Consider the following 17,305-nt stretch of genomic DNA (forward strand, 5'->3'; position numbering starts at 1 on the left):
TGTGAGCCACTGCAACCAGCCCAGATTTTTTCTTTTGGTGTAGGATTGCTTTGGTTATTTGGATCTTCTGTTGATACACAGGAATTTTAAAATAGATTTTTTTTTTAGTTCTTTGAAAAATGTCAATAGTAGTTTAAAGGACGTAGCATTGAGTATAAATTGCTTTAGGCTGAATGACCATTTTAATGATATATATTCTTCCTCTCCATGAGTATGGAGTATCTTTCCATTTGTTTGTGTCATCTTTTATTTCTTTGAGCATTGGTTTATAGATTGTCTTCTAGAGATCCTTTACCTCCCTTTTCAGCTGTACTCCTAGGTATTTTATTCATTTTGTGGCAATTGTAAATGGTAATTCATTCATGATTTAGTTCTCAGCTTGCCTGTTGTTCGTGTATAGGAAGGCTAGCAATTTTCCTCATTTATTTTGTATCTTGAGATTTTGCTGAAGTTGCTTATTAGCTCTGAAGCTTTTGGGCTGAGACTACGGGGTTTTCTAGATATAGGGTCATGTCATCTACAAAGATAGTTTGACTTTCTTTTTTCCTATTTAAATACACTTTACTTCTCTCTCTTGCCTGACATTCCTGGCCAGAACTTCCAACACTATGTTAAATAGGAGTGGTGAGAGAGGACATTTTTGTCTTATGCCTGTTTTCCAGGGGAATGCTCTCAGCTTCTGCCCATTTGGTATGATATTGGCTATGGGTTTCTCATATGTGGATCATATTATTTTGAGATATGTTCCTTCAATACCTAGTTTATGGACAGTTTTTAATATGAGGGGATGTTGAATTTTATCAAGAGCCTTTACTGCATTCATTGAGATAATCATGTGGTTTTTGTCCCTAGTTCTGCTTATGTGTTGAATCACATTTATTGATTTGCATATATCAAACCAACCTTGCATCCCAGGGATGAAGCCTACTTTACTGTGTTGGATAAGCTTTTTGATGTGCTGCTGGATTTGGTTTGCCAGTATTTTGTTGAGGATTTTTACATCAATGTTCATCAAGAATATCGGCCTGAAATTTGTTGTTGTTGTAATTCTGCAAGGTTTTGGTAACAGTATAATGCTGACCTCATACAATGAGGCAGGGAGGAATGCCTGCTTTTCACTTCTTTGGTATAGTTTCACTAGGAATGGTACCAGTTCTCTTTGTAAATCTGGTAGAACTCAGCTGTGAATCCGTTTGGTCCTGGACTGTTTTGGTTGGCAGGCTATTTATTACTACCTCAGTTACAGAATTCATTATTGATTTGTTCAGGAATTCAATTTCTGGCTCAGTCTTGGGAGAGAGTGTGTGTCCAGGAATTTATCCATTTCTTGAAAATTTTCTAGTTTGTGTGTATAGAGGTGTTCATAATTGTCTCTGATGGTTATTTGCATTTCTGTAGGATCAGTGATAGCAACCCTTTGTCATTTTTGACTTTGTTTATTTGGCTCTTCTCTCTTTTCTTCTTTATTAGTCTAGCCAGCAGCCTATCTATCTCATTATGTTTTTTTTTTCAAATAATCAGACTCTGGCTATATTTATCTTTTGAATCATTTTCATGTCTGAATCTCCTTCAATTCAACTCTGATTTTGGCTATCTCTTGTCTTCTACTAATTTTGGCATTGTTTGCTCTTGGTTCTCTGGTTCTTTTAGTTGTGATGTTAGGTTGTGACATTGACATGTTTCTTACTTTATGTTAGCATTTAGTACTATAATTTTCCCTCTTATCACTGCCTTAGCTGTATCCCAGAATTTCTACTGTGTTGTACCTTTGCTCTCATTAGTTTCAAATAACTTCCTTTTTTTAAAATACATGTTTTATTACACTTTAGGTTCTGGGGTACATGTAAAGAACATGCAGTATTGTTGCATAGGTACATACATAGCAATGTGGTTTGCTACCTCCATCCCTATCACCTATATCTGGCATTTCTCCCCATGTTATCCCTCCCCAACTACCTACCACCTACTGTCCCTCCCCTAGATCCCCGCAACAGACCTCAGTATGTGAGGCTCCCCTCCTTGTGTCCATGTGTTCTCATTGTTCAACACCCACCTATGAGTGAGAACATGAAGCATTTCATTTTCTGTTCTTCTGTCAGTTTGCTGAGAATGATGGTTTTCAGGTTCATCCATTTCCCTACAAAGGACATGAACTCATCGTTTTTTATGGCTGCATAGTAATCCTTCATGTAAATGTGCAACATTTTCCCTGTCCAGTCTATCATTGATGGGCACTTGGGTTGGTTCCAAGTCTTTGGTATTGTAAACAGTGCTGCCGTGACCACACATGTGCATATGTCTTTATAATAGAACGATTTATAATCCTTTGGATATATACCCACTAATGGAATTGCTGGGTCAAATGGAATTTCTATTTCTAGGACCTTGAGGAATCGCCACACTGTCTTCCACAATGGTTGAACTAATTTACACTCCCACCAACACTATAAAAGTGTTCCTATTTCTCCACATCCTCTCCCGCATCTGTTGTCTCTAGATTTTATAATGATCACCATTCTAACTGGCATGAGATGGTATCTCAATATACTTTTGATTTGAATTTTTCTGATGGCCAGTGATGATGAGCATTTTTTTATGTTTGATGGCCTCATATATGTCTTCTTTTGAAAAAGTGTCTGTTCATATCCTTTGTCCACTTTTGAATGGGTTTGTTTGTTTTTTTCTTGTAAACCTGTTTTAGTTCTTTGTAAATTCTGTATATAAATCCTTTGTCAGATAGGTAGATTACAAAAATTTTTCCCTGTCTGTTGTATGCTAATTCACTCTAATGATTGTTTCTTTTACTGTGCAGAAGCTCTGGAGTTTAGCTAGAACCCATTTGTCTATTTTGGCTTTTGTTGCCAATGTTTTTGGTGTTTTAGTCATGAAGTCCTTGCCCATCTCTATGTTCTGAATGGTTTTATGTAGGTTTTCTTCTAGAGTTTTTATGGTGTTAGGTCTTATGTTTAAGTCTTTAATCCATCTGGAGTTCATTTTAGTGTAAGGTGTCAGGAAGGGGTCCAGTTTCTGCTCTCTGCACACTGCTAGCCACTTTTCCCAACACCATTTATTAAACAGGGAATCCTTTCCCCATTGCTTGTTTTTGTCAGGTTTATCAAACATCAGATGGTTGTAGATGTGTGGCATTGCCTCCAAGGCCTCTGTTCTGTTCCATTGATCTATATCACTGTTTTGGTACCAGTACCATGCTGCTTTGATTACTGTAGCCTTGTAGTATAGTTTGAAGTCAGGTAGCGTGATGCCTCCAGCTTTGTTCTTTTTGCTTAGAATTGACTTGATTATGCGGGCTCTCTTTTGGTTCCATATAAACTTTAAGGTGTATTTTTCTGGTTCTGTGAAGAGGGTCACAGGTAGCTTAATAGGGATAGCACTGAATCTATAAATTACTTCAGTAAGTATGGCCATTTTCACAACATTGATTCTTCCTAACCATGGACGTGGAATGTTTTTCCATCTGTTGGTGTCCTTTCTTATTTCCTTAAACAGGGGTTTGTAGTTCTCCTTGAAGAGGTCCCTTACATCCTTTGTGAGTTGTATTCCTAGGTATTTTATTCTCTTTGTAGCAATTGTGAATGGCAGTTCATTCTTGATTTGGCTCTCTTTAAGTCTGTTACTGGTGTATAGGAATGCTTGTGATTTTTGCACACTGATTTTGTATCCTGAGACTTTGCTGAAGTTTCTTATCAGTTTAAGGAAATTTTGCACTGAGTCAATGGGGTCCTGTAAATATACAATCATGTCATATGCAAATAGAGACAATTTGACTTCCTCCTCTCCTAATTGAATATCCTTTATTTATTTTTCTTACCTGATTGCTCTGGCTAGAAATTCCAATACTATATTGAAGAGGAGTGGTGAGAGATGGAATCCTTGTCTAGTGCCAGATTTCAAAGGGAAAACTTCCAGTTTTTGCCCATTCAGTATGATATTGGCTGTGGGTTTGTCATAAATAGCTTTTATTATTTTGAGATATGTTCTGTTGATACCTAGTTTATTGAGAGTTTTTAACATAAAGGGCTGTTGAATTTTGTTGAAGGCCTTCTCTGCATCTGTTGAGATAATCATGTGGTTTTTGTCTTTGATTCTGAAAAATATGGAACACTTCATGAATTTGTGTTTCATAACTTCTTGATTTCTACCTTAATTTCACTATTTACCCATAAATAATTCCCGAGCCGGCTTAATTTCCATATAATTATATGATTTTGAGTATTAAAAAAAATCCTGAATTCGGTTTTTATTGCCTTTCGGTCTGGGAGTGTGGTTGGTGGGATTTCAGTTCTTTCGCATTTGTTAAGATTGTTTTATGTCTGATTGTGTGGTTGATTTTAGATTATGTGCCATGTACAGGTGAGCATTTTGTTCAGTGTTGTGTTCCAGTCCTTCATGTGTTTGTTAATTTTCTGCCCTGATGATCTATGTAATACTGTCAGTGGGGTGTTACAGTCTACCACTGTTTTTTTCTGGGATTCTAAGTCTCCTTGAAAGTCTCTAAGAAATCATGTTATAAATCTGGGTTCTTCTGTGTTAGATGCTTATAAATTAAGGATAGTATGGTCTTCTTGTTGAATTGAACCCTTTACCATTATGTAATCCCTTCTTTGTCTTTTTTGGTCTTCTTGGTTTAAAGGCCTTTTTCTCTGAAATTAGGATTGCAACCCTATCTTTTTCTGATTTCCATTTACTAGGTAGCTTTTCCTCAATTCCTTTATTTTGAGCCTGTTGTTGTCACTGCATGTGAGTGTGTCTCTTGAAGACAGCATGCATTGGGTCTTGCCTCTTTCTCTAGCTTGGCACTTTGTGCCTTTTAATTGTGGCGTTTAGCCAATTTATATTCACAGTTATTATTTATATGTGTGGATTTGATTCTGTCATTGTTTTGTTAGCTGCTTATTATACTGACTTGTTTGTGTGGTTGCTTTATATTGTCATGGTGCTATGTCCTTAAGTGTGTTTTTGTAGTGGCTGGTAATAGCTTTTCCTTTCCATATTTAGTGCTTCATTGAGGAGCTCTTGTAAGGCAGGTTTGTTGGTGACAAATTCCCTAGCATTTGCTTGTCTGAAAAGGATATCTTATTTCTCCTTCATTTATGAAACTTGGTGTTTCCAGATAATAAATTCTTGGTTGGAATGCCTTTTTTTTTTCAAGAATGTATAGACTCCTAATCTTTTCTAGCTTGTATTGTTTCTGGTAAGAAGTTGCCTGTTAGTCTGATGGGCTTCCCTTTGTAGGTGACCTGTCCAGTCTCTCTAGCTGCTTTTCAACATTTTTTCTTTATTTTTGACCTTGGATCATCTAATGATTATGTGTCTTGGGGATGTGAAATATTTTGTAGACGTTGTCTGCATTTCCTAAATTTTAATATTGGCCTCTGTAGCTGGATTGAGGAAGTTCTCATGAATTATATCCTGGATTATGATTTCCAAGTTGCTTCCATTCTCCCCATCTCTTTCAGGGACACCAAAACGTAGTAGATTTGGTCTCTTTACATAATCCCGTATTTCTCTGATAGTTTCACTCATTCCTTTATATTATTTTTTCTTTATTCTTGTCTGTCTTATTTCAGAAATCCCATCTTCATGCTCTGAGATCCCTTTTTTCAGGTTGATCTATTCTGCTTCTAATACTTACGATTTGCTTTATGAAATTCTTATAGTGTGTTTTTTGGCTCTGTTAGGTCAGATTAATTGTTTTCTATACTGGCTATTTTATCTGTCTGTTCATGTGTCATTTTATATTAATTCCTTGATCCTTGGATGGGGTTTCAGTGTCCTCCTGAATCTCAATGACCATTCCTATCCATATTCTGAATTATATTTCTGTCATTTCTGAAATGTCACTACAATTAAGAACCCTTGCTGGAGTACCAGTGCAGTCATTTGGAGAAAAGAAAACACTCTGGCTTTTTAGGTTGTCAGACTTCTTGTGCTGGTTCTTTCTCATCTTTGTGGGCTGATGTTTCTTAAATCTTTGAAGTTGCTTTCCTGTGGATGTGCTATTTTTTTTTCTTTCATTCTATCTGATGACTGTGGAGGTTTGGTTGTGATATAAGGTAGATTCAGTCAACTGACTTCATGACTGAAAATTTTCAGGGGCCAAAGCTCAGCTCAGAACTCCTGCCTGGATCTCATGCTGTAACTCTGGTAGACTGGTATCAGTCCCCACCTTTGATCTCTGGTTCCTCCAGTTTACAAACCTGTTATACTGAAGAGGCTGACATGCTACCAGACTACTGGTCACAACACTCTAGTTGGTGGTGTCAGCCAGAGCACTTCAAAGTGCAGTGACAGTGGGATCTGTCCTTGTTCTCATGTGTCATTATCATCATCATCAGCAGCAGCAGCATTGAAGAGTGCACACTCCATTTGCTGCAGCAGGGCTCTCGTGGTCCCGGGGTAGTAGCCTTAAGGTGGATATTTGCAGCAGCAGTGGTGGCCGTATGGCTTGATGGGGGTGATGAGTCTCCACTGGGACTGTGTGCATGTGTGTTTAGCATGGAGGTGGAGCATTGGTGGGTGTAGTACTTTGTGTGCCCTCTTTGCATGTTCACACTGGCAGCAGTCTGCTTAAGGCTGGGGCTTACTGTTTTCCATGCCTAGTTTTGCTCTGGTGACCCAGGCTCAGGGTGCGGGGTGCTAGCAGGGGTGGGTCTGGGGTTCTCTGGGCCCGCCAATGTTCTGAAGACAATGGTGGTGTGGTGAGGTGGGAGGAGGGGTGAGTGGGTACAATCATGCCAGCAGCAATGGCAAGGCAAGGTGCACGAGTTCCAGTACCAGTGTACTGGTGGGGAAGGGAAGGCAAGGTCACAGGCATAACAATGTGGAAGGTGACCATCAGTGCAAATGAGCTCTTGTTTGTCTGCCAGTCAGGCATGATCCACCAGCTATGATGTGGGCCCCAGGAGGCACCTGGCAGGAGGCCAGCACACTGAGAGGTGCTCTGGTTAGACTGGTCCTGTCTCATGGATGAGATTGCCTTGTAGAGTTGAGGTCCAAAAATTCCCCTAGGGCTAAATTGTTCTATGAGAGCAATTCTAGCCTAGGGAGATGGATGCCTCTGAGAGTGCTCAACTACAGTTGCTGATACAGGACATCTGTACTCTGCCCCTGGCTGGAGTTGTGCCGCTATCACTTCTCTAAGAAACTTTTCCTGCCAACTCGAGTGTCCATGGTGGTTGAGGAGTCTCCTCCTGCTGAGATTCCAAAGGTCTACAGTGAGAATGGGTTGCTTCTTGCCTTGCGTTGCCTTTTAGACACATCCCCTTTGTAAAAGTTATTGGGGGCCAGGAACACGTAGCTTCCACCCTCTGTGTTTTCCCTCCACCTGTTCGGCCTCTGCCTAAAGCTTCAGGATAAGAGCATGGCAGCAGTGGGATATGAACTCATTTTTGCCTAGCTCCAAAGGCCTTGCTCGTTAATGCAGACTCTGAGAAATGTAAAATAATTCCCATCATTTTGTTAAATCACATGTTCCTACAGTCAAATTCTCCAAAGCCTTTATGAAACCTACATGATGCTGTAATACAGTTGATTATTACAGTATTTATGGAATATACGATTCATAGCTTTAGGCTACACAGGGACAATTATATATCATGGTCTCTCGAATTCCCTCTCTTTCTAAAACCTATGGATTTGAAATCTGCATGTTTTCAGAAAGCAAACTTGTGTTAAAAATCAAAAAGGATCGGTTATTTTTTCTGTTTATATCTGTGTGATAAATAATACCAATGTGTATAATTACAGTGTGGAGAAACCCACATAATTTCTCTGAGGAAAATTTATTTCACTGGAAGTAGTCATTGCCAATAAGCAATAGAAGCCCTAACCAGTGGCTCTTATTTTGTAATTATACTTTTTCATCTTAATTTTAGTATATGCACAGTCAAAGCAAGCACTACATTTTCATCTTAAGCAAAGGCTAAGTTTGTGTGTAATAGAGATGAAGACTGTCATCAGATAAACACTATCAAAAAGTTATTTTATTGCTATCTTTCTGTTGTGATTTTTATAGGACCCTTCTTCCATTCCTTCTTCCTCCTTTTCCACAAATACATGTTGAGTATGAATTCTATGATGTTAGGCACTTTAGTAAGTAATCCTTTAAGTCTCACCAGAATTGGAGTTTCATCATATGGTGTCCATTGTATAGATGAGGATCCATCCTCTGTGAAGTGCAAGGTCACATAACAAAATGTGGAAAACTAGGTCTGTCTCTTGCTTAAAGGAACTTAACATTGAATGCTGCTGCATGAAGCCCAAAGCTTCAGTGGAGAACTTGAGAAACCAGATAACTCGGCCAGGTGCAGTGGCTCACACCTGTAATCCCAGAACTTTGGGAGTCCAAGAAGGGTGGATCACAAGGTCAGGAGTTCAAGACTAGTCTGGCCAATAGGCTGAAACCCTGTCTCTACTAAAAATACAAAAATTAGCTGGGAATTGTGGTGTGTGCCTATAGTCCCAGCTACTAGGGAGGCTGAGGCAGAAGAATTGCTTGAACCCAGGAGGCAGAGGAGCAGTGAGTCAAGATCGTGACACAGCACTCCAGCCTGGGTGACAGAGCAAGACTCCATCTCAAAAAAAAAAAAAGAAGAAGAAAAAGAAAACAAAAGAAAGAAACCAGATATCTCTGAGCCATGAAGCATGACATTGGCCTCTTTGAAGCCTGAATAAATAAGTATGGGGATTTCCCTTATTTTGAAGGCATTAATGACTAATTTCTCTAGGATATTGAAGTGAGTTCTTCAGTGGAAGACAACTGGGAAATGAGTATCCCTATCTACATATATAATAAGATCTTAATAAAAGTAATCATGAAATTGACCTTGGTGGGGAGAAAGTGAAAAAGGATTATATGGCCTCAGTGAAGTCCTAACAATAGTGAAAATTGCATATGAAGACACAAGAAAGATACAGAAGTAAGAAAAGGAATATTGATTGTAGTCTGGAATGCAGGAGCATGTGCATGTATGTTTGTGCATGTGTGTGTGGGTTTTATCTAGATAAGTTTAGAGGAGCCTGGAGAATTAATAAGCCATGCTTGTATTTTATAAAAATGCATTCGAGAAGAGACACGGGTTGGAAATTGTTGCAGATACAATAAGATACAGTGATGATATGAACCTAAGTTTATGATGATAAATTTGAAGAGAAATTCTACACCTTGCCTTAGAAAACAACATAAAAAACTTCATTCTTCAGGAACACACTGCCCACAGACAAGCTTCACTACAAACAGAATTTGCACATAGACATATGTATATATCACTCCTTAGATGAAATATATGCATATACTTCCATTTACAGATGGATTATTTCATCACTGAAAGAAAAAGTACCCTACAGATCTATACTACATTTAGCTACAAATTTACCTCCACCAGTGTTAACTGTTATTTTTGAAGGGTAAAGGAGTTGCTTGATTTATTATTTTAAACTTATGAGTGCATTTTAAATTGCTATTAGTGAAATGAAAATTATTTGAACTTGAACAGATATGTAAGAATATTTGATGTTACTTGGTAGCTTTTCTCATACAGATCTATTTTGCACATGAGATTTGCCAGGAAGTTGTAGCTACCTCTTATTCTGTACCTGTTTATATGATTTGGTAATAGTCTTGTAGTGAAGGTTTATGAACATGATGAAAATTTGCATACATTCAATTGAGAGATATAATAAAATGACATAACTCAAGTTTCATTTATGATTTTCGTAAATAGTCTTCAAACTTGTTTTTGGGGGTTGGATGGCATCCCAAAGAGGAAGATAATAATTTTAATATTAAAAAGTGTTAACATTATTTAGGTTATAGACTCAAATTTTTGGTAAACAAAATAATTGTCATAATTTTCTCACTAAAATTTTAATATAAGAAGAGTTATACAATTCTCCTTTTACTCAGCATTGTTTTTGAGTGTGAGATGGCATCTTGCTCTGTCACCCAGACAGGAGTGCAGTAGCAGGACCACGGCTCACTGCAGTGTCCACCTCCTGGGCTGAAGCGATCCTCCCACCTCACCCCCCTGGGTAACTGGGACTACAGATGCACACCACCACACCTAGCTAATTTTTGCATTTTTTTGTAGAGACCAGGTTTCAGCATGTTGCACAGGCTGGTCTGGAACTCCTGGGCTTAAGTGACTGGCACACCCAGGCATCCAAAAGTGGGGAGGGTTACAGGCATAAGTAAATGTGCATGACCCTGTTTCTCTTTTTAAGGATAATTCTTTTGTTTCTGGTTTTATGTATTTTTACAAATAATTGACATTATGATGTAATATTCACAGTGATATTAAATACATAATTGATAAAAGATATGAAATAATGAAGCCAAAGCAGTTGATTAAGAAATGTGTATAAACATTAGATACTGAATTTACAGATACCAAAGTTGTACACCTACCAGGCCAGTCATCATAAATTCTGATTGATGTTTAACATTAGAGCAAGAAATACCCAGTTGAAAATCATCTAATTTTCTTCTGATACGTCTGTGTCCTCTTGCTTGTACTTGAAATATTTTGTTACACGTTCCATAGGTGTCTTAACAGCGTCATATTTCCATCCCATCCTGGTAAACAGCCTTTCAATGAGGACAGGCATTTCGTAGCCCTTGCTTAGAATGAAATCTTTAAAGGCGATTGGTCCATAAAGTTCGTCAAGAATGTTGGATTCCTCAGGATTTTTAAGTAAGAGCTTGGGGTCAATCAAAGGTTCATCACTTCTTAGCTTTCTCCACAACTTAGGCTTGAGGTACCATGCTCCATACCTCATCTTCACAGGCTGTGCAGTATAAGAATTCGGTGGTTTTGGAGTTTTCCTGTTCCAGACTTGTTCCTGTGAGAAGAATTTGACCTCATCCTTTTCACTTAGCTCCATGCTGTACTTCAGCTCTGAGTGACACTCGTTTATCTTCTTTGTCTTTTGCTGGTCACAGGTTGGTTTGCACTCGGGAGTAAAATCAAAGAAATCCCTGATGGATTCTTCATCAACTCCCATGTCTTTAACCCACTTGAAGAAGTCACGGAGTTTTTCCGATGTGTATCTAAATTTAGGAGAACCCTTCCTTGTACTTGGTGTGTCTTCCGGAAACAATGCTTTTAGAAAGGCCGCTTGAATATTGGTAGGCTCCGATAATTGTTGGGACACTGGAGCTTTGGGAGGCTCCGGGTGTAGATGAGACACTTCAGTCTTGGGAGGCTCTGGACGGAGACTGGACCCACGACGAGTCTTGGGAAGCTCTGCGTGGAGACGGGACCCCCGACGAGTCTTCGGATGCTTGGGGTGGAGACGGGACCCCCAACGAGTCTTCTGATGTACCGGGCGGAGACTGGACCCCCGACGAGTCCCAAGAGGCTTTTCACGGAGATTCTCTAAGTGAACCTCGTAAACCTGCAAAAAATCGGGAAGCCGGTGGAAGATGTTTTTAGTAGTGTATTTATCAAACTCAGTGGGTTTCTCTTTTGGCTTCACCCGGGCCTCACAACGAGCCCATACGTCCTTCAGCTTCTTCTGGGAATCCAGCATTTTCAGTATCTCTAGTAGGAGATTGGACGCCACACTAGTGTCGGGAGGTTCTGGGCTAGGAATGGACCCCTGAGTCTTGGGAGGCTCTGGTTGGACATGAGACACTTCAGTCTTGGGGAGTTCCGGGCGGAGACTGGACGATCGACGACTATTGGGAGGCTCTGGGTGGACATGAGACACTTCAGTCTTGGGGGGCTCCGGGCGGAGACTGGACGATCGACGACTATTGGGAAGCTCTGGGTGGAGATGGGACACTCCAGTCTCGGGAGGCTCTGGGTGGAGACTGGACTTCCGACGAGTTTTGGGAGGCTCCAGGTGGAAATGACACACTCCAGTCTCTGGAGGCTCCGGATGGAGACTGGACACCCGGCAAGTCTTGGGAGGCTCTGGGCAAGGATGGGACACTCCAGTCTCGGGAAGCTTTGGTTGGAGACTGAACATCTGACGAGTCTTGGGAGGCTCCAGGCAGAGATGGGACACTCCCGTCTCTGGAGGCTCTGGGTGGAGACTGGACACCTGACAAGTTCTGGGAGTCTCTGAGTGGAGACTGGACACCTGACAAGTCTTGGGAGGCTCTAGGAGGAGATGAGACACTCCAGTCTTGAGAGGATCTGGGTGGATATGAGACACTGGAGTCTTGGGAGGCTCTGGGGAGAGTTGAGACACTCCAGTCTCAGGAGTCTCCGGGCGGACATGAGATATGTGAGTCTCAGGAGGCTCCAGGTGGAGATGAGACACTCCGCTCTCAGGAGGTTCCGGGTAGATATGGGAAACTGCAACTTCCAGAGGCTCCAGGCGGAGATGAGATGCGTGAGTCTTGGGAGGCTCTTGGCAGAGATAGGACTCTTCAGTCACAGAACGGTATGGTTTGAGAATGGACAGCAGAATCTTGAGAGGCTCTGGACAGAGATGGAGCAGCGGAGTCTCAGAAGGCCATGGGGAGAATTCCCCACAAGGGTATTTACCAGGCTTGGAGGGTTCCTTGGTTGCCTTCTCCGAGACCTCCAGCTTCCTCTCAGGATCCAGCACTTTCAGCACCTGTCGTAGGAGATCTGGAGGCATATCTTCTCCCAGATTGGGGTCCATGGCCAAGGAATGCTCAGCCATAAGCTGGCCTTCCACTTCCTCTACGAAAGCCTTCCGTGCTAGCTGGGCTGGCGAGAGATTGGAAAATAGGGCTGCTTTCTTGAGCAGCTTTTTCTGCCTGCTTTTGGGGTCAGCATGCGGACTTCTGCTAGAGATTTTGGGGAGTAAGAAATTGTCCCGGCGACAAATGAGCATATCCTCGGGAGATGGACAGCCGTAGCGGAAGTCGTCCATGCCCTCCTTCACAAATATCCAGTTCTCAGTGTCTATGGGTGGCAACTTCATGCGCCTATGCTTGCATTCCGTGAAGCACTTGGAAGGCCGTTTGTCACAGTACCAGGGCATGGAGTCCATTCCCAGGGACCTCGGCCGGTCCTGCGGCCTCTGGTCCCCCATGGTGGTTCTCGCTGGGCTGCCACCTCTCCTGCTTCAGCGGTTCCTGATCCCTGCACCTCTGGTCGCTAGGAGACCATGAACCACGCGCAACCCAGGTTCTTCCGGGAGGCGGGGCAGCTCTGACATCACATACGCAGACCGAATTCTAACAGGTGTGTAGTGGAATCTCACTCTGGGTTTCATTTGCATTTCCTAATGGCTGCTGCTATTGAACATCTCTATATTTGCTGTTCAATTTTTACCCATTTTTAAATTGTGTTGCTAGATATTACAGTTTTGAGAATCCTTGCTGTGTTCCAGATGTAAGTCGATTATCGGATATATGATTTGCAAATTTCACTTAATTCTTGGCTTTTCCCATTCATTGTCTTAACAATGCCAAAGAGAAGTATTTTTAATTTGATAAAGTCCAATTTATCAATATGTTCTTTTACAGATGGTGCTTCTTTTGATGTATCTATGAAAATTTTGCCTATCCGTAGGTCACAAAGTTTTTTTTTATTTAAATGTTTTAATTTTTGTAAACAGTACAAGATACAGATCAAAGTTTTTATTACAAAATATAATTTTATAATATTTTATGTTTATGTATATCTGATAATCTCAGAACTATTTTTCAAAAACCTATCTTTCCACTGAATTACATTTGGAAATGGTAGAATACCAGTTGTCTATATTTTTTCAAGGTCAGTTTCTGGGCACTCTTTTCTCTTCCATTTATTTTTCTCTCACAGAAATTTCACACTCTGTTGATTAGTTTTATAATAAATCTAGAAATTAGGCTGTACTAGTTCTTTAACAGTGTTCTTTTATAAAGTTGGAGTTCTTCTAGGTCCTTTGAATTTCTATAGAAATTTTAAAGTCAGTTTGTCAGTGTCTAAAAAAGTCCTGTTGGGATGTTGATTAGGATTCTGTTGAATCTATAGATCAATTTGAGGATCGCTGGCATGTTAACAACAGGAAATCATCTGACCATTGAGGAAGGTACATCTTTCTATTTATGTGATTTTCATTTTCTCAGGAATATTTTGTATTTTTAGTGTGTCTTTCACATCTTACACTCCAGATTTTTCCTGAATATTGTTTTTGATACTATATGTAGTATTGTTTTTTAATTGCAATTTCCAATTTTTTGTTGTTAGCATATATATATATATATATATATATGTATATCCATTTGTATCATACAACATTGGTAAATTCACTCATTATGTTCATGAACATTTTTGTAGATTTCACTGAATTTTCTATATATATGATAATGTCATCTGTGAATAAAGACAGTTTCCCTTCTTTCTTTCCAATCTGAATATCATTATACCCCCAGTCCAGTTGCAATCATTGATTTTCCTTTGAATAATATCAGTTAAATTTTTAACTCTCTTGTAGTGCTTAAAACAATACTCTGAAAAGTATTTTTATAAAAAATTTTAATTATAGACAAATACAGTCTGCATTATTCCTTAAGCATGTCATATTCTCATCACATTTTTTCTGTACATTCTTACTGATTTTGGAAAAGAAGGTTTTTGATTTCCCTTCTTATGTGCAGCTAAACGATGTTTTCTACAATTACTAGCAGGTATATCGTCATTCCTCTTTGTAAATAAGGCATGATCCATGCCTCTCTCCTCTTTGGTTCCTCCTCTGCAAAATAGACACTGTATATATTCCTCTTAGGTTTTTCATTAAATGAAAGAAATGGATTATGTGTAAATCAGGATAATCTATATAATATTATTTTGTGTAGTGTCTGGAACAGAAAATGCATTGAGTAAATTATTGTTATAGAGTATTACTACAATTTGAAAATAAAAATATTCTATATTCAGTGTCTAAGGGAGAAGCAAACATATATTTACATATCACAAATATTTTCATTTATTGATTATAAGAATCTATGTTAAAGTCTCAAGATATTTAGTAGATTTCATAATGTGAAATTGGTAAGATCAAATTTGATACGTATTTATTTTTAACTTTCTTACTCATAAAAATTCTATGGAATATATGTTAAATTCAAGAGCCAATGATTCAACAATTCTCTTTAGCAATATTGTAACTAGCAAGCTCATATGAGTACTCACCTAAAATGCATGAGGGTTTGAAAAAAATTCTTCTATATTCCAAATAATCCCAGGGAAAAACACATATTGAATCACCTAAAATTCAATTGGGTGTGTAGGAAATTTTTTCATGTGACTGTTCATTAAAACAGTTTTTGTTCCTTAAAGCCACTTCATTTTATTCATTTTTCAAAGTAGAATATTATACAAAGGACTCATATCTAGTATACATAAATAATTCTTAAAACTTAATAAGGAAACAAAGAACACAAAAAATGTATAATACACAGTTAAACATATATAGAGATATATAGCTAAAGAAGTAATTATAGATGTGTGTACATATAGGTTAGTATACATGCATATATTTTATAGCTCTGTCTCTGCTGAGAAATTAGAAAAAAATGACACCGAAGTAACAAGTACATCCAGTGATCAGATCTTGGCTTCTAAATAGCATTCTCCAAAATAACAAGAGTAAAACACAGAGACAACCTTGGAGAAATGAATAATTCTAGGCCTGGGGCAGTGAAAATATGAGATGAGTCTGGAGTAGTGTGTAATGCCAGAAAATAAGGATGTTCTCAGAAAACAAAAGAATAAAAGCAGATCAGAAGGACACAGGAGCCAAACTGAAAGAGCACTCAGTGGCCAAAGTTAAAACAATTTATGTAACAAAATGAATAAAAATTTAAAAATTATAACACAATATAAAATAAAATATCCATGAGTCCATACTGATATAAATAATTGTACAAATAAATAATTGAGGATAAAGGTACAAATAATTTTACAAAGAATTTCAGATGACATACATAGATACTCCTCTCTCCAGGAGGTGGAATTTAAATGCCCTCCACAGAGTGTGGGCTGCATTCTAAAAAACAGAATATGGAAAGGGAAAAATAGTGACCTTTTAGTGGAGAAACCTGTTAGTCCTCTCCTTAACTAAGAGATCAATGTTAATATCAGTAGTGAGAAGTCACGTTGGCATCATGCACTCCTCTGGTAGGATATAATGAGAAAGACACTTCACCTCTGTAGTATTCTTTCCTAAAATCCAGAATTCTACACTAATGAGTGGAAAAACTCTAACAAACCCAAGTCCAGGGACTTGCTACAAAATTATCAAGTACTCTTCCAAATTATAAAGCTCATGGGAAACAAGTAAAGGCTGAGAACCTGTCATAGACTTTAAGGAGACATGACAACTAAATTCAATGTGGTAGGCTGGGTTGGATTTTGGCACTGAAAAAGGACATGGGCATAAAAAAATCTACAAATCTGAATTAAGTCTGAAGTTTATTTAATAGTAATATGTTGTTAATTTTTTAGTTTAAATGCATGTACAATGTAAGGTATTAATTTTAGGGGAAACAGTGAAATGTGCATGAAAATGCTCTGTACAGCCTTTGCAACTATTTCATAAATCTAAAATTATTCTTAAATAAAAGTTTCCATTTTAAAGTATAGACTACATCATAATGAATTATTAACAAATCACTATTAATCATACAAGATAGAAAGCTGTAGTTTCTTTAAAATGCATATTTTTGCCCCACCTCATCTATAGTAAATCATAATTTTTTTCAAAGTGGAGCCAGTAATCTATATTTTACATGGTCTTTAAATTATACACACTGATATGTGAGAATTACTTTTCTAAAGCCCTGTGCCTTGTACAGACCCCAAAGACATTCAAATAGATTAAAAACCAAAGTAGTAATGATATTATCCAAAGTAACAAAATTTGGGGAAAATTAAATTTCTGCAAATACTAAATGGGAATATAAAAATCAGATCATGGAGCCTGTGAACAAAGTAATTCACTTAGATAACATGTGCGTACCTGGTGGGCCCACAGGATAATTAAGTCATGATTGAAGACTAAAGAATATACAAAGTTTGCTGAGTACCTGACTGGAAAAAAAAAACCTAGAGTGAAATGAAAGCAACTTACTTGTGCCAACTGCCCTTCGTGGGTTGAAGAAAACTGACATCACTATAAAGTGCAGAGAAATTACCTGGCCTGTTCAGTCAACAAGCAACAACTGCCTTAGTATGAATTGTTACTCCAGAAATGAATAGTGTAGCTGACAAGAAAAACCAGCACCAATAAGCTAATTAAGAAATGTTCAAGCAAGTCAAAGTGCTCTGAGTGGAGCAGCATGTAATTAATAAGTAAACAAGGGAATAAGAACAAACAA

At 38.6% G+C, this 17,305-nt stretch overlaps 2 protein-coding genes across 6 annotated transcripts in view; one reads left to right on the forward strand and one right to left on the reverse strand.

The window, feature by feature from the left end:
* The window catches only part of LOC118150508 (uncharacterized), a 683,858-nt gene that overhangs the window by 465,914 nt on the left and 200,639 nt on the right, over positions 1-17,305 (forward strand). The window lies entirely within an intron of this gene.
* Positions 10,269-13,092, reverse strand: FAM47A (family with sequence similarity 47 member A). The gene has a single exon (XM_035288537.3). It carries the CDS (start codon positions 13,030-13,032, stop codon positions 10,495-10,497), a length of 2,538 nt encoding a protein of 845 aa, XP_035144428.1. The 5' UTR covers positions 13,033-13,092; the 3' UTR covers positions 10,269-10,494.

The sequence above is a fragment of the Callithrix jacchus genome, chromosome X (genome assembly GCF_049354715.1).
Source record: "Callithrix jacchus isolate 240 chromosome X, calJac240_pri, whole genome shotgun sequence".
Lineage (NCBI taxonomy): Eukaryota > Metazoa > Chordata > Mammalia > Primates > Cebidae > Callithrix > Callithrix jacchus.